Source organism: Pezoporus wallicus, unplaced genomic scaffold (genome assembly GCF_028554395.1).
Source record: "Pezoporus wallicus isolate ANWC-B61680 ecotype Strahan unplaced genomic scaffold, APGP_CSIRO_Pwel_v1 contig_7073, whole genome shotgun sequence".
NCBI classification, from domain to species: Eukaryota; Metazoa; Chordata; class Aves; order Psittaciformes; family Psittacidae; genus Pezoporus; species Pezoporus wallicus.
In genome coordinates, this window is record NW_026641326.1 from 496627 (window position 1) to 522296 (window position 25670).

Sequence of the window (25670 nt, forward strand, 5' to 3'; positions counted from 1 at the left end):
TGGGAACCATTTACAAAAGGGCTCAATGAGAGAATACAGAGAGCAGAATTAACTTCAAACCTCAGTTTATGCCATTGTAAAGGGCTCTCAGCCCAACATCAGCCTGTGCAAATGCCATTATTTCTCTATGCATGGCAAGAGGTGCTTCCAGGAGAGGTACTCTCTCCTGTTTCACAAAACTGGGGGGAGAGTTGCTGTATACACAACTGAAAAGTGACTATCCAGGTGTCCCTCACAGCACATCATGGCAAAATGGTCCCAATATACTGGAGCTTTATCATAGCCTTCAATAAGACCAGAGTTAACCCAGAACTCATTTAAAATTCTGCCTAAAATTAAGGTCGTGTCAATGCCATTAGCCAAATATTAGCAACACAGTTTTGGAGGAAAGACCTGGAACTCCTGCATATTGAACTCAATCCATTTTCCAGAAATGGATATATTGTATCAATCTTGAACTAAAATTAATACTGAAGAGTTTCAAATACTGAATCGCTCCAGAAGTTAGCAGTTCCTGAAAACACCCTTCCCCTCACACAAGAGTTTGAATTCAGAAGGAGAGTCAGTGGCAAATGCTTAAGCCCTAAAAATGTTGAGCAGTTATATTGGTTACATATAGAGAATGATGGGCACAGTCAACAGAAAGACCATTCATTAGGCATGGTATTCCCAGCTGAAGTCACTGCAGTGGCAGGAACTCACTCCTTTGTGGAACAGTTCTTCCCATTGTGAAGACCCCACGTTGTGCCTATACCCATTCTATCCAGGAGAGGACCACAGATTACAGATAACTACAAAATACTGACCACAACCCACTATTCAAGATCAAAATCTAAACTGAATGCACAGTCACTGGCTAAAACGCTGCACCTTGATTCTTGACTGAATTTCTCTAGTTCCAATCCCACTTAAAGCAACCCCAGCAGCAACAAAACCCAGGTGGAAACATCTGGCTCTCAAATATAAAATTACAAGGTCTTCTACCCTGCCTTTGCTTGCTTCTTAAGCAACCTGGTACTTCATTTTATTGACTATGGAGAAATCAGCTGTTATTAAAGAGGGTCCAGGAGTAACACAAAATAGGAGAAAAAGGAGGGCTTCTTTCCCAAATTAAGAAGAGGTGATCATCATGGGCTTACTTGGATCCTGGGAACTTGTTTTATTTCATGGATTTATTTTAATTGCGGGGAAAGGTGAAGCGTTTTTCCTTTCTATAGCTAGCACATGTCAAGGGAAACTCAGGGAGAGGGAAAGAGAAAACTAAGAACTATTTAAACAGATGGGTGTAACGAGAGCACAGCTCCTTTGCCTGCAGCACTGTGCCCAAGTTAACATGCCCAAACCCTCAGCATATGGAGCTGTAACATCTTCCAGACCAGAGCTGACTTGTGCCCAGTGGCTCAGAGAGCAGGAGAGGCTCCTGGGTCTGCCTGCACCTCTCAGGGTTGCCATGACCAAAACATACCCTTGTGAGGATGTGCTGCTGACAGCTGGCTTGTGTGGCCCTGTGTGTGGTTACACTGTTGATTTTAATAAGTAATTCTGTGTACTTTGTAATGACGCCTTGATGCTAAAACCTGTCTCCATAAGACATTTGCTAAAACCTGTCTCCATAAAACCTCCTCCATAAGAAGGCCCCAAAATATGGTTAAGTGTTCTGCATTCATCTAGAACAAAAGCCTCTGAAATCCTCCACAAATATTTGGAGATCAGATGAAGATAGGCTTCAAAGAGAATGCAAGATTCCTACCCTTTAGTAGGTCATACTAAGAATACCAAGTAAAGCAACAACACATCTTTGGTACAGATGTATCTTCACACCACTGTACTGCATCTATCTTTACCCCACCCTATCCCATGAGTCAGGAGTTGTGCATAATTTTGCTAGCTTTTTAGACACCGGTTCAGGACGCAAAACTGGAACAGAACACAAATAGAGAAAATAGTATCTCTGGACGAATTACAACTGTACATTCTAAATCCTACTTATTTCATTGATTCTTTGCCCTGTATTGCCCTAAAACACCCAAACACCAATTAAATACCTAATCTGAGCTTGTTATTTTTCAGCTCTCTTTATCCTTGCATCAGCCGGTAGCACGTTAAAATATCTTAATTTCACTGCCCACATAATCCTGCAATGAGTTCGTTCAAGACCTGTTACAAAGCAAAACCCTTGGTGTTTTTAATAATGTTAGATAGATTAGCAGTGTGAGTTGGTTGTGAGTCTTGTGATAAGCCTTAGTTGCATATTTATCTGAGATGGATGGCTTCTGATTTAATCACACACACGCACACCTTGAAGTACAGTTAGACCAAAAAGCACCCGTAAGTCAACAAAATGAAAACAACAAATCAACAAAAGCACCCCAAGACAATAAAAGGAGAACAAAATTGAGACCAATTTCTTATATCTCATGGGGTTTAGAGCAAAACTCTCAGATTGCCTTGTCTTACTGGCTTTTGGAAATTAAATGCAGGTAATACTATGCGAAGTATGTAATCTCATCTGGAATTTCGAAGGGACAGTAAATAGAAAGGTTTGAAGCCTGCACTCTATGACAGAAAAGAGTTGACTCTTTCCCTAAATTAAAGCTTTCCACCTTCTTTAGGAATATGTGATGCAAGTCACAGGTACAGGTTTCCATTCTGAACTAAGCAACTGAACATGGTATTCTGTACATGTATTTGTACCACAAGACTGGCTGAGTAATCATGTCAGCAAGCTATACTATTCTTAAAAAAGTCTTAAACCATTGAGAAATTATTTATTTCTTGGGTATTTTTGCCTTTAAAAACAAAATCACTTATTTATTCAAAGATTCACCTTCCTTCATTTTGATCAGATACAAAAAATACAGGCAATGACCAATTCCTCTGCCAGTTTACCTTTCAAAACTGGCACATGCAGGCCAGCTCAGATGATAGCCTGCTTCACAGCCACTTTATCATCATGAACGCCCAATTGGATGGAAGCAGCAAAGGATCATACACCATTTGACCCAGTAGCTACTGAACAGTAGGAAAATAAAGTCTTTATGCAAAACAGACCATCCTAACCAGAGATAATTTATAATCTGATCATTTCTCATGCTGGCCTATTTTTATCCTATACTTAAACACAGCATAAGGCTCTGTGGGGTAACCAAATCCATGTTTTCAGACTAGAAAGCATGAGACTTAGCAACTACTGAATGCTTGTCACACAAATCGCATTATTTAACTACTTCATTCTGCTTTACAGGTACCAGGTTCAAGTCAGCCACACCTTCTCAACCTTTCTTCCAAACTCAATCACACTTTCTCCACATTTAGATGAATGCAAATAATGTCCTGTACAGCTCTAAGAAATGCTCATTATCTGAGCCATCAAATCTTATACCCATGGATTCGGCTTAAAAAGAGAGCAATGTAAAAAGATTTCTGCCTAATGAATTCTCACTATAAATCATGACAGACGTTCCTGGTCTGATCCTGTTTGGCATCACAGCTAGGAATCAATTTAATGAAACTGGTACATAAACCAGATCCATATTTTTATTAAATGCTTCAATGGCCTGAAACCAGTACCAAGTATCAGCACTGGGGATCCTGCACTTTCCCTCTGATCTGAAACAGTGAGATTCTATAACTCTTAAGGTAACTGTTATCCTAGGGTAACTCTTACAATGATCGGCTGCAAGCACACAGCAGCACCAGAGTTATCACATAACGAAGTCATTTAAAGATGTCCTGAGCTGGCTCTCAAAGCAACTTACCCAGAATAAAACCAAATGTTTTTTCAAGCAGCTTGAAACATGACAAAGTATCTATCCCTTTCCATGATCTCTTTAGTCTATAGCCTTCTTGTGTACTTCAGGAATCCCACATATTAACAAGTGATGCCCAAATATTCTAAATCTGCATTATTAACCTAAGAATCAAATCAAAGCGTACTGAAATATGCATCAAATTTACAGAATTGCATGGAGGAACAAGACAGAACGAAATACTGTTTTTTAAACCTAGAATCAGCACCACCCTGTTTAAAAACAGAATTCCTATAAGTAGAAACAAAGCTATGGAAGACTGCAAAAAGCCAGGGGACAAAACCAGTGAAAGGAAACAGCAGGAAACATATACTTTACCATCTCCTGGAATGATGCGCAGGGTAACGGTGTTTCCTGCTTCCTTAATGAGGTTGACGATGTCTGAATGCGACTTGTTGGTGATGGAGCACCCATTCACGGCCAAGATCCGATCGCCTACTTTCAGCTTTCCACAGCGGTCTGCGGGACTCCCTTCAATTATCCGACCTATTTTGTGAGGCATGGCCACACATGCATTTCCCGCTTTGGTATTGGTTTTGGGGGTTGTTTTTGTTTTGGTTTGTTTTGGTTTTTTAATTGTTTACATACGTGGGAATATGGTGAAGGGGAAAAGGAGAAAAAGGGTTGAAAAGGGAAAGAGAAGGTTAAGGGTTAATTAATTAATGCATCAAGAAAAAGTTATTATAGGATAGCTTTGCTGCCAGTGTTCAAAACATTGGCAATCAACTAGTACGAGTGCACAACACTTCACTTTTTGGACAACGTGCTTTGTTAATCACTCAAAACTCCGCCCACCTTGATTTCTGCTAATATAAATGGTGATATTTTTAAAGACTACCACTGCATTCAGCAGTGCCATCATAACCCAAATCCTAGTTTTATTTTTGAACAAAAGAAATAGAAACTGTAGGAAACACAACCTTCCTCCTTCAAGATTATGTTGGTGTTAGCCTCTCTGGTCCTTCTCTAAGTCAGCTGCAGTTCAAGCTTCTGCCAATGTTTTGTTCTTTCTCAATTTAGAAAGATGAAATCGTTCTAGGCCTAAGAGGGAGTGCAACTCCCTTTCTATCACAAAGATCCACTTTATCAGTGCTGCATGGGGAAGCAACAGTTTTCTTCTGTTGTGAATAAAGGTACTGCCAAGGAAGGTAAAGGACCACTACAGATGGGCCAAGACTGACAAAGACAACCTGTTTGGTGCAGGCATCCACCTCAGGCTCTGTTAACCCTTTCCCTTTTATGATCTTAGATGGCACCAAGACAGGAGCAGGGAAGGAATAAGGACCTTCTCATTTAAATACCTCTAAAACCACACACAAAAACATTGAGATGTCTGACACACACACGGCAAGAGCACTTTAGGATGAATGTGTTTTGGAGACAAAATTCTACTTCTGTTCCATGCAGTTGTTTGTCCTAAAAACACAGCATCGTCCATAAAATGCAAAACTGGAACACAGGGGATACACAGCTCCACCCAGATAAACCCACTGAGCTTTTGTACTGCTTCTATACATGGGCAAGAACCCCACAGGCACACAGCATATCATTAAACCACAAGTGTACAGTGGTCAACTCATACTTTGCATCCACAATACATTCACCCTCAAGATGCACTTTCCAATCTGTGCTGTAGTGTTTATTTGGTTAGTAGTTTTAGAGATATACGTTGCTGCACACAGAACAACACCAGAAAGACCATAAAGAAGAAAAAGCTAAGAAAAGGAATGTGAGGTGAGAGAACAAGGTTGGAAAGATATAATGAAAACTGGCAGAAAGTGTTAATTTTAGTTGCAAATGATAGGGGGATTATTACCCTCCCCTCCCTCCCACCTTCTGTTACTTCTCGTTCTGGTAATACATAGCCCCATTCAGTTTAAAAGCTACTTTGAGGGTATGAGTTCCTACTCTATCCAATCCACTGAACAGAGATGACAGAGCCCACACCAAGGTGACCAAGGTGAATTTTAGAACCAGTTTGGCCCATCTCTAAATACTACCCATGAAAGAAAAAACTACAAAGCAGGTCCAAAGCAAGCACCACACAGCAGAGGGAACACATCTCATGCAGAGTATTAGGGAAAAGCTGAATACACTTGAAAAAAGTTAAAGGAAAAACAGTCACAGATCAACAGATCCCCATGAGGAGCCCCTGCACAGAAAACTTCCAGTTAGTGAATGTCTTGGGCTAAAGCAAACACAACTTTTTACAACCTCAGGTCAAGGCTTCTCTGTGGAAAAGAGTTAGAGCACAGTCTTTATACAGTAAAAGTTATTTACACAGATTTGCAAATACTTTTAGAAGATAAAATCCCTCTCTCTGGTTTAGACTGAGTTCAATCTATGTTACATTGCACCTTCGTGTTCTGGCACCAAAATACTGGACGATCAGTTTCCAGCAGCAAGGACAATGTAAGGTAGTCTAGCACCTGAGAACTGACAGAACTCAATGCACTCGGTCTAAATCAGGTATTTCACCCTTGAATTCCCTGCTGCCATGACTGCTCTGAACTGTGTGAGAAATGGCCTGTTCTACATTAATTACAGAAAAGGAGGTGATGCTCCCTTGATGCATTAGTAAGGGCATTACTGATGGGCAATGACAGGAAATTTCAGGAAAAGAGCCTACAAAAAAGGGGGAAAGGCCACTTCTTGCCACATGTACATCTGTGCACCAGGAACACTCCAGCTGTACAGGGAGATTGCAATGTATTTTGTCTGCAAACCACAACCCTGCTCTGAGAGGTAGTATGAAGATGGCAAAGGCACATGTTCTGCCATTCCTCCCCACCCCCAGGCCCATGATATTGACATCCCCCTGCTCTGAAGAAATAGATTCAGGAAGAGGTGGAATATGTCAAAACACCCTGGTTTTTTTAACAGTATTCTCCATTTTATGTCTCACCAGCAAGGACTATTAATTAAAACTTTCCAGCTATCAGCACGCTCACTCCATAATGAGGATCAGAGTAACCCAGACTGCCAAAGAGAAGCTAATCAGTTTAAGCATTACTGCTTTAAAATCAACTGCTTCAATTCTACCATAGGGAGACATACTTCACTGCACCTGCCCCACTTCTGCACTGGCAAACAGCATCACTGGGGGCATCCCTGGATGCTCTTCTGAAAGCAAACCCCAGTAAGGTACCCAGCTAGCAGGGAGAACTGGATTTTCAGGGAGCATCAGGAACTGCCATTGGTGACATTTTTGCTCTTCAGGTTGGGATTTCTCATTTTGCTTTTCTCAATTCAGTGAACAAAACCCAAGAGGCAAACGCCTACCAAGTCTCAGCCTGCAATGAAGCTATTAATTATACAAATCAGGGCATGCTCACAACTTTTAATTAACCACATCCCCACTCCTCTCCTTGTGCTGCAGTGCTCGAGGCACTCGAGGTGCACAGGTAGAACCCCAAGACTCACCGAACGTCGTTCCGGCCTCTGGCCTGCTCACCGAAGAGACGATGACGAAGCCGAACCCCTCGTTCTCACCACGGCGGATCTCCACATCGTAGGGCTGGACCACAGTGCTGACCACACCGCTGCCCCCGCCACCACCACTGCCAATGCCGCTGGTGCTGCCGCTGCCCGAGCTAACTGTGTTGAGGGAGTTCTGGCTGCCCTGCGGTGTTCGCTTCTCCTCCGTCAGCGAGGCCGGCTGGTTGCTGCTGTGGTGGGAAGAGGCTGGGGATGGGACTTCATTCTCTGCCTTGGGAACTGGGGAGGGAAAAGAAAGACTGAGCAGGCTGGACTAGTTAATGCTTAAAAACTGCCGTCCATCCATCAAGGTAAAAAAATAACAACAAAATAACCCCCAAAAAGCAAATCACCTGCTTTAATCTATAAATCATGGCCACAATGAACCAAGAGCTCTGCCTCCTTCCAGATGTCACCACCACCAGCACTGTTCAGTGATGGCAATGACCACATACGCTCATTCCCTCCAGTGGTCAAGCAATCAAAGCCTTTCACTGCCAAATTACAGCAGCAGTATGGCTAAACCAGTGTAGTGCTGCATGCTTGGATGCTCTGTGGCATTTTAAATGTGGGTTGCATTAGTTCAGAGGTGCCTCCTTTAGATGTCACATCCCCACTTCAGTTATACAGTGCAACCATGTATGTGTGCACAACTATGAGGAGTGACAGTAACACCAAATACCCAACACTCAACACTTGTATATTTTTTAACTCGATACCATCAGTTGGGTAGCACCGACTACCTCTGATTAATGTGACCTTAAGTAATAATAAACACCCATACTAAAGCAAAACAACTTGTGAACCAAGCTGTTCTGGATGGAAGAACCAGCAACTATCATCTGTACAGTCTGGCACAGCTGGGGGGAAACCATTAAACATTACTAACATTAATATTGAACAAGTGTCTAATATCAATTGAAAGTGGTATTAGTTTAGAATCTAATCAGCAACTACATGGCTTGAAGAAACCTCAAAAAATTGCTTAGTCCACACTCTGCTCAAGTAAGGGCCAACTATACTTACTGTCAGTCCTGACAGATGTTCGTCTAATCAGCTGTTAAATATCTCCCTAGGCAATCTATTGGTTGCAATATCTAACTTAAAACTCTCCTGCTGCAACATAAGGCTATTATTTCTAGTTCTATCTAGCAGGCATATGGAGAATATATTACTCCTTTCCTCTTTGCAGAAGCCTTTTATAATCTTGGGGAGTTCAACATCTCCTCCCCCTTCTCTGCTTTAGGCTAAAAAAACCCCAATTTGTTCAATATTTCCTTGCAGACCATGTTTTCTAGAGCTCTCCTTATTCTCACTGGTCCTCTGGACTCCCTCCAGTTGGGCCCTCTCCAACTCAAACATGTCTGTCTTGAAGTACTGGACCATATTGCAGCTAAGCCATCATCTGCTGGGAAATCAGGAGAGTTTCCCCCTGCCTACATTCCAGCACAGTGTTTTTCTTCACCTGAGCCAACCTCAGGTTAAAGCTTGTGGCCCACAATAGCTTCCACTTCTTGTTACTGAGCCAGTTCTCCACAGTCCATTTGCGCAGCCGAGAACAGCATATTGCACTTGTCTCTATTGAATGGCTGCCTCCACTAATCAGGTCACTTCTCCAATTTGGTGAATCAAAGTTGAGAGATCTTAAAAGCAACAAGAAGAAAATGGGCACAAACCAAAATCTAAACCTGTAAACCCATGATCCACAGAAAAAGAACTTTCAAAAATTCTTGGATAGAAGTGCATGTCTGCACTTATATATTAAAAGTAAGTACAAAATATATAGTATTCTCCGTATTAAGACTATGGGAGTATATACTTTCCCCTGTATGAATCTTAAGATTCATCATTTAGGTGAACGGTCTTCTTCTACTGGCATAGAGATGACAGGAGGAATAAGGGACCAAAATTGAGGAAAAGGCTTCTCTACAAAGTAATGCTGGAATTTAAAAGGTTGTAAATATAAGGTGAAAAAGAAGGGATCTTGAATAATTTATCCTAGAGTAAATGCCCACATTTGCAATGATTCAGAAATAGCTTGGTCTGGAGTAAAGACCCTGAATGAAATACCAAGAGACCTGTCATGCATCTAAATCTTTTATGGTAATTTCCAGCCTGAAGGCTGTAAAACTGGAAAGAAAATCACACACAAAACCAGTACCAAAATTCAGCTGCTCTTCCTCTTCCTCCCAAAGCTCATCTCCTAAAGCTTTTCTCACATTAGCAGCCCTTAGTCCGGAATGAGAGAGAAGCTATTAGAGGAGAGACATAATCTTGGCATCACTTCATCCACAATGGAAAGAAGGAAAGAAATGAGGAGTGAACAGTTATTTAATATTGTGCAGAAGCAGCTCAGTCCTGGATAAGAATACAGAGCTATTTTACAGGTACTGTTCTAGTCCTAACTTCCACTGTGGGCCTAATTTTCAGCCTGAATGTTATTTTCATTATCTTTAGGATGAAGTACATCATTGTCTATTTTCCTTCTGATTCCTAAACTTGAAAAGCTATATAATACCCTTTATTTGGAATAAGTGAGCTAAAGCAAATCTCACATGTGAGCTTCCTAAAGCTCACGAGAAAAGGAAGCACTCCAGTATTACTCTCCAATATTAAGTATAAGGTCACATGTAATTTAGAAACTTGTGATCATTTCTTCATTTTCTTTGCTATCAGGACACTTTTCTGCCACTAATCTGGGTGTCACCATGCAGTGGTGTCACTTCCATCTGCATCTTCGTCTTTCTGCCAGCTTCTTTTTCCCCTTTTGGACTTGTTCAGTGTATGCCCAATGCCTAGCATACAGAAATCACTCTAGTACAAAAAACACACAGACCCTGCACTATCAGAACCATACAACCATAGAATGGTTTGGGTTGCAAGGGACGTTAAAGCTCATCCAGTTCCAACCCCCTGCCACAGACAGGGACACCTTCCCCTAGACTAGACTGCTCAAAGCCCCATGCAATCCGGCCTTGACACTTACAGTTTCACATCCTTGAGTTAGTCGGCTACATGCTGCAACCTCACTTGAAGCTTCTCCTGAGCCTGAGACATCAGCCACCACACACCAATGCCTTTACTCACTCTCTGCCCTTGCCTCCCCTCCTGTGGACTCTTCAGCATCTTTTCCCTCACTCCCAGTTTAAGAGTGGCTATCAGGCAGCACAGTTATTTTGGGAAGTAAACAGGAAATACAGGCATCCAGGCACAAGGCAAACTAAAATGGTTGAAACTGGACAGTACCCCATCTTATTAGAAACCTTCACAAAGACTTGGGAAGACAACTGAGACTGAGAGAATCCTGACTGGAAACAAAATATCTGACACATATTTGATCAAGAACAAAAAAGACTAAAAACAGGCAAAAGAGGAACAACAACAGCACATCCCCTGAGTCTTCCCAGTGTTACAATGAGGTTTTTTTCTTTAAACCATTCCTTGAACAGATGAGTCTGGCAGGACAATCCACCCCTGCAGAGCAGCACTGCAGCCTACCTGTGTAAACCACTTTGCGCCTGACGGTCAGATTGACATGACCTTGTTTGGCTGCCTGTTGCATAAGCTGGACAACAAGCTGGTGTGACTTCCCAACAACAGGCGTCCCATCCACACAGATCAGTTCATCACCCGATCTCAGGCGGCCGTCAGCATCAGCAGCACCCAGCGGTACAATGTGACCAATGTAAATCTGTTGATGAATTAGCACAAATAGGGGATAGGAAAGAGAAAGAGAAATACAGTGACAAATATGAACTAGCTCAACAGCCAGCTGGAAGCAAAGGGCACTGGTAGTTAGACCCAATTTAATAGGGACAAGAAACTATTGACAGATGTCTGCAGGTCAGGAAAGTTGCTCCTGTGAAAGCAGCTCCACATGAATACAGTCACATTGTGAAATAGTAACAAATTGACATCTTTTTTCTTCAGGTGGTCTCTTCACTCTAATGACAGCCTCTGGAAATGTGTTCAACCAGACAGTGACCAGAAAGGAAGATGGTTCTGCACCGAAGGTCTTGTCAGGAAAGCAGAGATTGAGTTACCTTTTCAGTTGCCTCTAGGGTTTACAAACTCTGCACCACTCATCCGTCCACCAGCTCAGTGAGCTCTGTGGAGTTACTCTAACATGAGAGGACTTCACAGCCTCTCTTCCCATAAATGAGAAAAATAATTTGGCAGGGAAGTATGTGGAAATTTATGCTGCCTCTATCTAGCTTTGAGCTGTGCAGCACAAGAAAGCCTGACACCTTCCACAGGTACTGGATTTATGGTAAAGAAGTGAATTTAAGGAGGGAATTGAGCAAAGAAAATGTGACACACTAAGATAAAATACTTGCAGACCTGACCAAGACATCCTTTTCTCAGTGTCTCAGGCAATTTCAGACCTATGTGTATTCATTTGGGCTATAATAAAGACAGGGAATAGCAGGGGAAGCCAAATCCATCTCAGTTGTGGGAGGTTTAGTTTGGTTTTTGGAGGGAGAGTGGGGAGGAGGTGCAGGATGTAAATGCATTGCCCACTAGATATTCTAAAAGAGATACTGCAGCACAGTTCTGCATATCTGTTCATGCTACTGTCATGATTCTGGGAGATACCATGAGATAAAACATGACCACTTCTAGATATACTCACAGGCTCTCCAGGTTCATTTCCACCTAGAATCCTAAATCCAAAACCGGTTTCCTTTCTCCATAGAAAGATATCCTGCTCTTGGTAATCTGGAACTGAAGGGAAAGAAGGAAAACTGTAATTTTTAATCAAAACCACACACCTTTATACCTGAATCAGGACTATTCTGATGTACATGTAGAAGGATCTGCTACACAATTTTACTCTTGGTGACATAATTAAGAGCATTAACAGCTTTAAATACTAAAGGATTATTATTTAAATTACTACTAAAACCTATGTGGTGGTTTCTCCTTTCTAGGTGTTTAATTGTGACTTGCCATTTGTTTATCACTACAATATTTTCTTTCATAAATATTAGCATCATTACCCAGTGCAAAAGGCTCTTCCAAATCTCCAATAAATAATGTGTACAACAGAGAATTACTCTGCCAGAAACAATACAGCTGCCTCTTCTTTCATGGGAGACAAAAAAGCCACTTGTTGTGACTTCTACTGTTTAATTAACTTTCACAAGCATAGTTTGCTATCTGTTTACTGACACTGCTTTATATAAGTATGGGACAGATCTCCAGCTGGTGTGAAACAGAAGAGCTCCACTGAAAACAATGCAGCTCTCTTGTCTCTCACTCACTCATGTACAGGCTTTGTAAAACCACTTAACAGATAAAACCAGCTGGAAACTTAAAAAAGCCCAACCTTACTCGTTAGTATGGAATACCAGCAAGGCTTTTACAATGAATATTACATATAGTGAAGTACTAACCTTGAAGTGCAGTTGAACAGTCACGTTTTATATTACCTTACTCATGCTTGCTTTCATCCCTTCTTTAAAAATACAAGATTAATTGCTAACATTAAATCATATCAGAAGACAATGTCAGGTTCATTATTGGTTAGGATCTGTAACATTCACTAATTTTGTAAAGATCCCCTCCCAACATTTATAATTAAAGCTGTTCCTTTACAAGTCAGCTGTCTACTGTTTTAGCAAAGAAACCAAAGTAGGAATGTAATTTAAGTAAGTGCAAACACAGATGCGGGATGCAACATGTTTAATGAAACATCATCTAGGTTTCTGTATACAGGAGACAATAAACTGGTTGTTTTTCACTGACATCAGTGAGCATCAGTCGGGGTCCAGTGCCTGTTGTGTAAAGGTTTGAGTCTAGTCATCTGGGGGTTTTGAGTGTTGAGATTTTGGTTAGCACCGACGCTCTCTATTCAGTGACTCAACAGGTTTAAACCATAATATGAATTTAAGACCTGGGAATACTAAAAATTTAAAGAACAGATGAATGCTAAGGCACAGATGTTTGCTTTGTATTTTCATTCAAACTGGGTTTATCTATATTTTCACACTGCATTCATAAACTAAGCTAGATCCATGCACATCACCTTACTGAACTAGAGGCTAATTTTTGTCCAGCTGCAAGTACAGAACAATCAGGCAATGAACATGCTGGAAGCCTGCGTGGTTCATACAGACATGCGGCACAAAAGCAAAACTTAGACAACGAATTCACTGGTGTTTGTCACTGCCTTCAGCAAGTGGGAGTGTGAAGAGCAGACACATTCAAAGTGTCTCTCCAGCACTTTGAAGGATTTTTTTGGCAAAGGCTGGCCCCAACCAATTAATAGTGCGTGTTGGATCTGTCAGAGGTAAAACGGCTTCTGCAGAGAGCTTCAGCGTGGGCCCATTTCCTTGGCATCTCTCAAAACCTTCCCATTTGTCAACTCTCCAGTTTCACTGAATGATGCCTTATGTTCCTGGTTTGGGTACCAGCTAGCCAATTAACAGCCGCTGGAGGGAATGGCAAGCCGAGGTGTAACGGCGGTGTCAAACCAAAGCAACAAAAACAAGGCAAGTCTATCCCAAAGAAGTGAGTTCATTACTGGAACGCTGCTTCCACCAGAAGGATTACAGAGAGGTGAAACACAGATACAACAAACATACAGACAGCACACATTTACACAGAGCGAGTACAAACCGAACAGAACTCCTTTCACCACCTTTTACGCCAGCTCTGCAGTACAGTGATTCATCGACACAGCTCAGAAAACCCCATCCGCCTCCATGCTACTTACAGCTGAGGTGGGACCCTGAGGCTCTCAACACTGGAGAATTAATTTAGGTTCTCCATTATTTGGTAACGCTTCAGAGAAGCCACATTTGTTACTTAAAGGGAAAACTTCATGGTAGTGCTAAAACTTTATTGAAAGCAAATGAAAATATAGCCTCCAGGAGTCACTCATTGCATCTTTACACCTTGAACTGAGCTCAAGTATATCCGAGTCTCATGTGCATAGCCCAGATGAATAAAACTTGCCAGTCTGCTCATCCTGCATTAAACCAGACCATTTGGAGAATGTCGCAAAAGTGGTAAGAAGAGCTCTTCTGTGGCCATGAGGAGGAATGGAAGGAGAGGTGAGTGCCACAGCCCACCGGGAAAACTCATGGACAAACCAGGAACATAAGCCCCCCACTGCTGCCTATGAAATCCACTGCTAGCCAGGACACAGTAAAGCAAGTACTTTGCACCTTCGTGGCTAACCTTGGCGTACGGCCCTGCCAGACTCCCTTGGTGATGAAGAGCCCCCCGCCACAGAGCAGCAATGACACCAGAACAAGACATCACAAGACACAGATACATTCTCGGCACAGTCTTACATTCTCCAAAACTTGTGGAATTGATTTCTCTCTCTCTCTCACCCTTGCTCAGTCCAGTTGCAGGCGAAGGTGACATAGCTGTAATATTAATTTTACAGTTTTGCAAAGCTTAATGTATCTGCTTTCTTGTCAGTTCATTCAATTCATTTTGATTGTATGGCTCATGCTAGACTTTCATGCATAAATTGCTAAGGTTATAGATCTTCAGGATTACGACATACTAACTCACATCTATTTGCACATGGCTGTGCGCATGAGGCTATGTAATACACACACACATATGTATTTATACATTTATGCACATGCATGCAGGTATACTGGAAAACCTTTTTTCTTCTCAGAAGAGAACACCTTAAAATATTTTTCTACAAAAGAAAATTTTCACCATCACGACACAATTTTCCAATTGAAATCTTTTTCTAATGTTAATTCTAAATACATGTGATGAACACTAAACACAGTGCTTAATTAGAGGTCATTTTAATCAAACTTTCATATACAAACCTTGACAATTATCTTACATGCTATATAAAAGAAATCATCTGCCCAGTGCAACATCAATTTCAACACAAGATGGATTCAAAAATAACCAGTATGAGTTTGCTTCAGTCCCTAGCTCACTTGAGGCAGCAGCACTTTCAGTGACTCACAGCTTGGCAAAATATAACAGTTTTAAGGCCCAGACTCAGCAAAGTATATAAGGACAAATCTGAAATTAGGCGTGAGAAGTTCCACTGAAGCCGATGGCGAGTTTCAGTGTTGAAAAGCCCTGTGACTTATCCACAAATGCACTGAGGTTCTGTATTTGCAGGAAAGCCATTTTCTAAACTACCCCACTGCAGGAGAATTCAGTTTTATGTGTCTTTTCCTTTTGTCCTTTTCCTAATCTACCCTTCCGGTGGCATGGAAGACTTTCAAAAGATGCCTTCAGCATGTTCTCAACAAGACAGCCAAGTTCTGCTGCTGAGGTTTGGGGAAGGCACAATGCCTCGGCTGAGCCAGAGACCAGTCTGTCCATTAGCAGCTCCACAGCAGCTCCACAGCCTCTGCTGCTCATGGAACATGCTGCAACTCCTGTGGCCCTTTTTAACAAGACATCCTCCAAGGGCATGGACACATCTGTGTGCCCAAGTGCATGACTGTAACTGTTTGTCTCCTATTAATACAACAAAAGGACATAACCCTACCAAGGGGCTTTTACAATCATCTTTTAAGTCAGCCTGATCTGAAGGCGGATGCAATTTCCTGAGAGTATTTTTCTCTTCTATTTTAGGGAGAAAGTATCTGATGTTTGATATCATTGTGCAAATATTTTTAATTCTATGGAGTTGCTGGTGAGTGAGTGCTACACACTGGGGTCAAGACTTTTTTGTATTATTTTAATTAGATCTGGGGAGAGAAAATCCTAGCAAATAAATTACGTGCCCGAAAATAAAGTTCAAATATTAATGATAACTTAGAATATTTTAAAAGCTTTAAAAATTATCTATCATGTTCTGCTTTACTTTTAATTAAATACTTAAGCCCTTCAAAGGGATTCATTAACACATCTGCAATTCAGATTAATTCATTTTGTTACTGCTGTTTTGACAGATGGCCATATGCAGGATACGGTATTTTGCAAAGCAATCAGGCCACATGCGAAAAATTTGACAACAGATTGTGTTAATCTTTAAGGAAGTTTAATAATACATTGAAAAATAAAAAACGTATTATAGAAATACATTTTCAATAACACAGTGTGAGATTGCAGAACTGTGGTTCTCAGCTAAACTATTCAATAGCTGTTTCTCTCACTGAATGCTCTTTATGTATGTCATTCCTGGCTATTGGAACAGCTTCTGTTTTTAAACCTTTGTCCTTCTCTCTGATTCATGTACACAACTACCACCAGCAGCAATGCCTTACTTATAAAGAGGAGCTCAGGAAGCTAAAACTCAGCACCAGCAAAGACTGCATTTGTTATCGCCATCAAATGATCTGTTTTCAGATTTACTTAACCCAAAGCTGTATTCTCAAAAGTCTTAATCCAGCAAAGAATTGCAACTCTGGGCCAGATTGCAGCAGAGCATTTGAGCTCAGCCTTAGCCTTAAAGCACCCAAGTCCTTCTGGGTTTACAGCTTGAAAATCAGCTTCCTTGGACAGGAGCCCAAGCACTCAGCACCTTGCAGGCTGGATCTCCTCATCCAGGGGAGCTGCATGTGAAGGAACTTTAGCCTGCATTTGTTGAACAAAGCTGCAGTTCTCATCTGCTGCCACTCAACCAGAGTCCAGACACAGCTATGGAGCCGCTGCTTAGTTCTGCATTATTAATTCTAGCTTAATTTTTCTTCTATTTTTTTCCTCTTCCCCTGAGCAGGCAATGTCTGTGGTTCTCCTTTGCGGAATGGGAATACTTCCTGATATTAAGATACTTCTGGTAAATAAAAAATACATGCTTTTAGAAAATTATGGGTGGTGCTTTTGAACCAAATTCTGCTCTACCAATGGCTTCAGTGAGACAAGTCACCTAAGTCAAATATAGCTACTTTTATGAAGTACTGATCCAAAGAATATTCAAAGAAAAGAATTTACCAATTCTAAAAAAAATGAAAATGTTGCCTGTGCTTTCCATGTCTATATTATTATTATTATTACTGTTAATGAATGATATTAATTAAAGGCAATAGCTGTTCATTATAGATTCAGTACTTCTTAAGAAACATCCTGCAGAAGATGTATTCATATATTGAAAAAAACCTCTTTATAATATTACTTTTAGATGAATATAAAAAAAGCTGTCTGGGCTGGGGCTAATGAATTCATCTCCTTGTGTCAACTGCACTTGAAAAATTGCAGCCTGTTCTCTTTATACTCAACAATTTCACCAAAAAATGGAACAAAATAAAACACTTAAGATGATCTAATGCTCTAAAATTCTGTCTTTTTTTTTTTTTAATTCCATCATATATTTCAACACAAAGGGTTCTTGCTGGTTTTCATTTCATTTGGGGATTCAAAACCCTGCCTCTCATAAGAATGTTTTATAATCCTTTTCAGGTTTAAAATTGAAAGCCATGAATCAATGGAGAGCAAGCCCTGGACTGGGCAGCAGAGAGAGCTGGAAGACCTGAGCTAGGGTTCCTCAGGCAGTGGGGGCTTCTAGGACGCATCAAAAGCTTCATCTACTGGATGAACCAGCCATTTTCAACACTGGCACTAGGGTGGCATCCTCCTGCTGTACATTAAATACTCCTTTAATTCTGCTCACATAGAACTAAAAGCTATGGATGTCATGGGAGAGGAGATGCTAACTTTAGTCCCAAAGCCAAAAGGAACGGGTGCTCAAGTAAAGAAGAAAGCAGTGATATGACTGTATCACCACCAGCCAAAGAAGGCACTGGAGTTGAACTGAACTGCAGTTGAGTGAAACACGAAGAACAGAACATGTGGAGCACACAGTGAAACTGGAAGTCCAGAAAATGTTTTTTTTTTTCATCCCACACCCTCTGACACTTCATGTGAGCAGACCTCCCTACAAGTGGTCCGAGAGCCACAGAGCCAGTGCTTGGGCAAGCCTCAATGGGATGATTTATGTTTGTAACGCAGCAGCCACCAATTGCCCAATTTTCATGCAGACCAAACACGGGGAAAGAAACATGGTGGCTCCCCCCAAGCTCCCAGGGCAGAAAAGGTGCCAGGTCTCAGCTGTGATCCAGCCTCCATTTATGAGACTGGTGAGAGGGATTAAAGGCGACGAAGGAGAAACCGACCACCGACCTCTAAATAAAACCACTAGTCACACTTCGTGATCAGACTGTGACAGGAAACAGTAAATCCAATTGCCTTTTTCACTTAGATGAGGTCTTTCCTGGTTTTCTTCACCTTTCATTAGGCACAGCAAAGCCATGTCACTAAGAGTGCAGGTTAATCCTCAGAAAATGTGTTTCACTCCAGCTTAGGATCAGAAATTCGCAGGTTTTTGGACACTTCTAGTGCACACACTTAACAAGGAGACATGGCCATACCATGCTTCTGCCATACTCCAAAACATGGTCTGTGAAACCAAGAAATCTCAGAAAACACCTTCCTGGCAAGGAAATGGCAATGTGATAAAAAGGGGACGGAAAAGCACTGATGTTCCAACAGGTGTCATCTGGCAGAACAGGCAGGAGATAAGAACTGAAGGGATAGTGAGGATCAACTCCAGAGATAGTGGATCATAGAAAGGGAAATTGAAGGGGTGTAGCAGATCCCAGCGTAGCAAAAGGCCCAAGCAGTAGGATTGTGGCAGAGGGAGAGATGGGGTGTAGGAAACCAACAGGTCAAGAGACAGTGAAAAGGCCTCTGGAAGGGCTCTGGTCACAGACAAGGATAAAGCCTCTACAAAATACCTGCAGCCATTGAGGAAAGACGAAGGACTTAGCACATGGTATTGGAGGTGGACACAGAAGGGCAGTTACCTGCCTGTACACTTCAGGATTTCTCCTGCTCAGTCTCAGGTTTATTGGGAAAGACAGGCAGGAGTTAAGGCTACTAAGCTGATATTAATGACTAATTAGTATGAGTTAAACAGCCAATTAGAAATTAGCTAAGGAGCTGCAGGGGGTCAGAGGCAATGCCTATGGGAACCACGTGAGCTGTGCAGCAGTACTGCTGGCACCATGGGACAGCTTCAGCATCGTTCACCTGGGCAGATGGAGAAGGAGCTCTGCCCACAGCTCTGCAGGGCTGAAGAGTCACCACCCCTCAGCTCTTGCCCCCTTTTTCCTATTTCAATGAGATGCAGGTGAAACTTCCATCACTGCACTTCTCTGCAGATCAGCACAACTTGGCCCAAGAGCCACAGGGTCAGTACACCTAATCTCTGCGAAGGGAAGTAAAGCAGCACACAGAAGCCAAGACACCTACAAACTGCACTGCTGAGACATTCAATCCAAAGAGATGCATCTTCAGCCAAGAAACTGTGATTCATGATTTGATTTTTTCCAGGACATAAGATAACAAAATGATTCATTTGGTCAGAAAAAAACCCACAGCCCTACCATTTTTCATTCTGGGCTAATTTCATACTGGTTTTGCCAATTTCCAGTTAGCACAATAAAGTCAATCTCCAGGTGATTCTTACAGCGCCAAGACTCTGAAGCTCCTTTTTCTGTAACTAAAGTAGCTATTGTTTTTGAAAATGAACCTAATACTCTCTTTCTTTAAGAGGCTTTTACAGATGTGATCATCTTCGGGAACACAATTAAAGCAAAGCCAGTGTGTTTATTTTGTTTGCAGAGAAGAAACTGATTGAAAACATACTTATAGTCTTGGAGCAGAGTCAAAGCCCTGCTGAACTATTAGACAAGTGTGCTGATTATTAATTGCCATAAAAGCCACTTACAATATGCATTTGATATCTGTTCTGTTAAAGTGTCTGCTTTGGTCAGAGTAAAATGGCTCAGCTGGATTTTCTCCTCCCCTGGGTGAGGCTGGAAAGCATCTGATATGAATTTCAGCAAACTAATTACTTCCTCTCCTTACTGAAATTCCTAAGCATATCAAACAACTACTCTTAACTTCAAACTGGAATTCAGGATCTGGATAACAAACTTGGAAATTCTCCTTCAGCCTAATTTAAAGACAAAACAGAAAAGAATATGGGAAAAGATGGTCTTTAATTTTAAAGGGCTTTTTCGTATTCATCTTTCCTAGAGACGGTTTGAATTCATTCCTCATCAGAGAGGAAACTGCCCCTCTATCAAGTTGCTATCACAGACAAGATACCAAATTAACGAACTGAAGCCTTCTCTTTCCAACGTAAACCTAAAGGATTCAGTTCTTCGAAAACAAAATATACAGAGAGCGGCTGCCAGAGCCGTAGCCTTAGCAACCACACCTGCTTCATACTCACGTCGGCTTTCATACATGCTCCTGGACTGGGCCCAGATTTTGAATGGATCTGGCTTTTTCTGCCCAGCACTGTCGGGTTGGTCCGCAGCCGGCGCCTCGGCAGCGGTGTAGTCCGGCAGCACCTGTGTGCTGTGCGCTGGGGAAGCGGTGTGCCCGCTGCGGTGGCTGGAGACACTGTGCTGAGAACTGTTTTGGCTGTCTTTCCTTTCAAGTGGTTGCTGTAAGGGAGAAAGCGAGTGGAGAGAGAGGGAACAGACAGTTATTGGTCCTTGAGTGGGTGTTTGCCATCAATTTTTCTCCCTTCTTTGATCAGGGTTTCTTGCATGCACATAAGTAAATATCTAAATCGCAGTTTTGCTGCCACCAGTTAATGCTGGGTGAAGTTACATTTCCCCGATAACAGATTCTGATTTGTCAGACTGACAGAAAGAGATATGCAAAACAAGTCATTTGTCATAAAAAAATATGCAGCTCCCTATCTCACACATAAAACAAATCTAAATCTCATTATAGGTTACTAGTCTCAGTGCACTTATTCTTTTCCTACATTAAGGCAGAAAAATTCAACAACCTTTGGGGCTTGGAACTAGATGATCTTAAGATCCTTTCCAACCCTAACCATTCTATGATTCTACTCAGGTAACATTAGGGTCTAACTTGAGCCTGCAAAAAACTACCAGATTCCACTATGAAAACTCCAACAGTCTCTCCAAAAGAGATTCAAGCCCAGCCATTACCATGCAAGATCACTTTCCCTCTGTGGTCCTTGCAACCTCCACATCACAAGTGAGTGAAAAACAAGAGTACCGCTTCCATGTCTCTGCTTCCCAGAGCACCCACAGGATTACAGCACACCTTCACAAACGTGAAAACATCTATTTCCAGTTTGATTTCCTTGTTTTAATTGAGCATATTAAAACAGGAAAAAATAAACCCGCTCAAACTCAAGGCTTATTCAAAAGCAGTATGTCAAGAGCTCTGTCTGCTCAATATTTAGCTAAGCAGGGTACACAATTCTTAAGTTCACAACAGCGTGCTCAGATGAAGTGCAAGCCACATTTGTGTTGCCAGGATTTGTACTACTCAATATGCTGCCAAATCCTTCCTCAATAAGAGCTCCCCAAACTGTACACTAACTGCTCTTTAATGCTCTTTTGAGATGACCTTGGGTCAGCACTAAGGTTGAGTCCAGTCTCCCACCTGCTCTGGCACAGGGAACTGGCACGTCCCCGGGCTGCTGTGATGAAAAGGATGGCTGGAAAAGTAGCATCCTACAGGTTGCTTTTATAACATCCACAATTTCCTGGTTAAAAGGGGTCAGCCACTCGTACCAAGAAACCTCTCAAAAATATATAAAGCCTTTTGCTGGCAGGGGGTACCCCAAACCATTGCAACAGGAGTCTCTGCTTCCAGGGACTTCTCCATAGAAATCCAAGCAGAGGTAGGGAGAAAAGACAACAGCAAACACACAGCAGATCTGCACACGAGGGCTGAAGCACACTCTCCTCTATTCTGAACACAAAACCTCAGGTGGCCAGCGCTCCACCACAGCAGGGCTGAATTAACTACAGAGGAGAAAGTCATCCTAAAGAAGTGCCACTTTTTGAGTCTTAACAGTAATCGTTTCTGGTTTAAGTTGCTCATATTCTTAGGTTTAAACAGAACAGCCCAAACAACTTCGACCTTGCAAACCCTTCGAGCTGTTGATCCACTAAACAGCATTTTTTTAAATGACACCTCAATCGACTAGAATGTGAAATTGCTTTTGTCCTTTCAAGCAATTCTGAACAAAGCATACCTGCTGTGATTACTCAACTGCAGACTTTCAACTACAAATATCTGAACCAATTTCAAACATCTTTAACTTTTTAAGTGGTAAAAGAAGCTAATTCACAGGCGGCCCTTCAGTTTTTAAATGAAGCCATTTTAAAACATCTCTGCTGTGGATAATCACTCCTTTGTAACTTAAAAATAGAGGAAAATAAAAGAAAGAAAGAAAAACAAAACACCTTACAACTCTCAGTCCAGCCATCTGGATTGTTCCGTTTGTTTGGCCAAACTACTAAAATAACTACAAGTATCCTGTGAAACTTCAGGCCAATCTCACTGGAAATAGCTGGTTTACAGAAGGGACTAAAATGTGAAGCTTTATTCAACCCTTAGGGAAATGTTGAGAACTCTCTGAAAACTTTGATTTAAAAAGAAGCAAAGTTTGAACTTTAAAAAGTGCTCTCACTTTATGACATGAAAGATCTAAATTTCGGACAAACTATGCACTCCGATTTGTATTTGGGTTGCAAATGGAAGCGTCAGCGTATCTCAAGCAAAACCACCTCTAATTAAACTAGAGTTGCCATTGCAAATATGCAGACCTTTTGGAAGAAATTGGGGAAAACTTCTTCAAAGAGACAGTTGTTTTTATAAATAACAATGCCTTCAGAAAGCCTGAAACATCTCTGCTTAGGAGTTGAAGAGGGGAACAGAGAAAGCAAAACATAGTTATGGAAATAATGACTATACGTACTTAAATTAATTCAAGAGAATATTAATCAACTTTCACATCACCAGATAATTCCAAAAAAGTTTGGGCCAAACTTATTTTCATGGGATGTAGCAGCTTCAACACATCGTCATCATCACCAGGACCTTCTGGGGTCCGATTGCCCTGCCCTCTGTGGCAGGGACTGCCTGGATGAAGAGGTTTGTGCCTTGGTGGAAAGGTGGCACTGTCCCAGGAGATGAACTGAGCAGATGCCAATGAAATGATGGTTTCTCCATCTCCTGCCCTGTTCCTAGCTTTGGGGCTGATGCTCCTGGATCCACATCTGACTGCTCAGCGTACTTGGCTCACACACAGGCAGGAATGCAGCTAAATCAGGGCAAGAAGAACAGGGGGCCGTTTGGTGACAGATAACTGCAAAGCCAGCAGTTCAGACCTCATCCAGAGATGCTGATCATACTTTTCAGTGCAAAGTAAAGCAAGATCAGTGGAAGCAGTTTGACTTCTGACAGTAGCTACAAAAGCATGGGGCAGTGAACTACTCAAGCCAGCAAAAACACCCCTGACCCTCCAGATTCTTATGGTCTTCTCCAGAGATGTTAATAAGACTAAATAGCTTTCCAGAAAGACTCTTAACCAAAAGCAGCTAGAAATAAAGACCATGATGACTAATTTGAGTCCATTTAAGCAGACTGCATGCTTAGATAGAGGTGATGGGTTAAAAACAGTCATCTTGATATTGTATTACAGCCATGACAAAATAAATATAGAATTACAGAATGGTTAAAGCTCATCTAGCTCTAACCACCTTGCCAGGTGGGACACCTTTCACTAGACCAGGCTGTTCAAGACCCATCCAACCTGGCCTTGAGGAATATAGGGAAAACTGGACCTTCTCATGCCCTACTCTAGCCCCAGGTGTGTGATGCATGCCCTGTGCCAGCTTCCTTACATTGTTGGTGAAACTTCACAGTGCTCATCCTGCAAAACCTAAGATGAAAAAATGCAGTATTGGGAACGTGTTTTTTTCCTGCTGCCCTTTCCCCACTGGCTAGTAGGGTTAGTAGGAACATCAGTGTGGCTCTCCAACATCTCCAACATCAGCCACAGGGGCAAATCCTGCAGGAGAGGGGGTAGCAGCAGTCAGGGTTTGAGCACACCTCACCCTCCCAGGATTTCTTCCCCTCCACTGTGCACTCCCATTTTCAGTCATAGGCACTGCATTTGTCCACCTGAAGGGCAGCTTCTCCCTCAGCAGAGAGGTTGAGTGAGCCCACACTGAGCACTACATTGTTCTCTGATTACAGGAAGGGAAGAAAACAGCAAAGGTATGGTGAGCCAGAGAGCTTGAAGCTGTTATGTTTCAAAAGGAGACAGGAGGAAAACTGCTTATAAAAGTCTCCAAGTGTCTGGAAAATGCTACAGATACCCCACATAGGGGAGATCAGTTGTTGTAGATGCTAAATGAAAGAGTAATTGGATGTTACATTGTACAGTGACTGCTAAAACAGTCGAGGCCCATGACACAGCTAAGAGGTGGCTGCAGGCAGAGATGGGACGTTAATCATTAGCAGCAGCTGTGTATGTCTGTGTCAGGCAGAAAGAAACTGCCATGGAAGAGGCGGTGGTGGCAGGGACCGTGTCCTGAGGCACAGACAGACACCAAAGCTTTTTGGCACGGGATTCTCCAGGCATAAAACTGCAAGAGGGAAGAGTTGCTGTGGTTTCCTCCCACTGCATTTCAAGGTAGGGGGAAAAACGGTCTTGGGATGAAAAGGGATGTGTTGTAGACTCATGCTGTGGAAGCAGCTTCTCCTCCTGACAAAAATAAGACATCGGCAGAGCCCCAAGTGCTGCCTATTTACCCAAAATATGTGACAAGTCTCTTGTCAGGGACAGGCTGTGCACAAGAATTACATTTTTGGCCACAATTCAGCTATGCTGACAATGTATTTATTTACACCCAAAAGAAAAGATCAAATATTTGGAAGAGCTTGGCACTTTCTTCCCCCTGCAGTGATCCCATTTTCTGATGATCTAGCTGCAGATTTTGTACTCTAAAGTATTTTGGAGAAACTGGTCCTGGCAGGGACAACAAAAGGAGCTGGAAATGGGAATCTTTGCCCCCTTGTGGAGTGTTTTGATGCAAGCAACTAGATAAAAAAAGTTTGTTTTCATCCATGTTGTATTGAGGATAATTGCAGGGGAAATAGCTGTACCAGAGCATTTGCACACTGAAAATGTATATCCCCAGACAGGCAGTGCAAAAACATCATCCGTTTTCATCTGAAACAGAATCAATAAGAAACAGAAAACAAGCAGCACAGAGAGCTGCTGTGAACATGTCCTTGGTGGGGAAGAAGAAGGAACTTTTAAGTGCCCAGTCCCAAGTATGGCTGCAAACTTTATTTACTAATTTGGCTCTTTCACCAAGGTTGAAGAACTCTCCTTAAAAACTAAGAAAAAGAGCAAAACTCATCAGAAGATACACACAGGCTGAAAATACAGCCCAGGAAAACAGCTCAAGGCAGAAAATGTATTCCCAGACTGTGTTACAGCCCCAGCACTAAGAAACCTCTCCAAGGGGCTAAAACACCTCCTCTCAGCTGGGAGGAATCCAACAGCCTAAGGTTGTCCTTTTGGGAATACAGGATTGAGACTGATAGCTAAAAATAGGGCTTGTCTGAGAAAGAGACAGCTGCTGG

The 25670-nt window shown here is 42.0% G+C and overlaps 1 protein-coding gene across 26 annotated transcripts in view; it reads right to left on the reverse strand.

Moving 5' to 3' along the window:
* Positions 1 to 25670, reverse strand: part of MAGI1 (membrane associated guanylate kinase, WW and PDZ domain containing 1) — a 339384-nt gene that overhangs the window by 9890 nt on the left and 303824 nt on the right. For 16 of the 26 annotated variants that reach the window (XM_057422980.1, XM_057422962.1, XM_057422961.1 and 13 more), the window contains 6 exons: positions 20467 to 20683; positions 14588 to 14665; positions 11920 to 12011; positions 10785 to 10977; positions 7233 to 7526; positions 4128 to 4331 (listed from right to left, as the gene is read on the reverse strand). In XM_057422980.1, coding sequence (XP_057278963.1) covers positions 4128 to 4331; positions 7233 to 7526; positions 10785 to 10977; positions 11920 to 12011; positions 14588 to 14665; positions 20467 to 20683 — 1078 coding nt within the window. The remainder of the gene's footprint in view (positions 1 to 4127; positions 4332 to 7232; positions 7527 to 10784; positions 10978 to 11919; positions 12012 to 14587; positions 14666 to 20466; positions 20684 to 25670) is intronic. The other 10 variants (XM_057422967.1, XM_057422983.1, XM_057422966.1 and 7 more) reach the window with 4 other exon arrangements.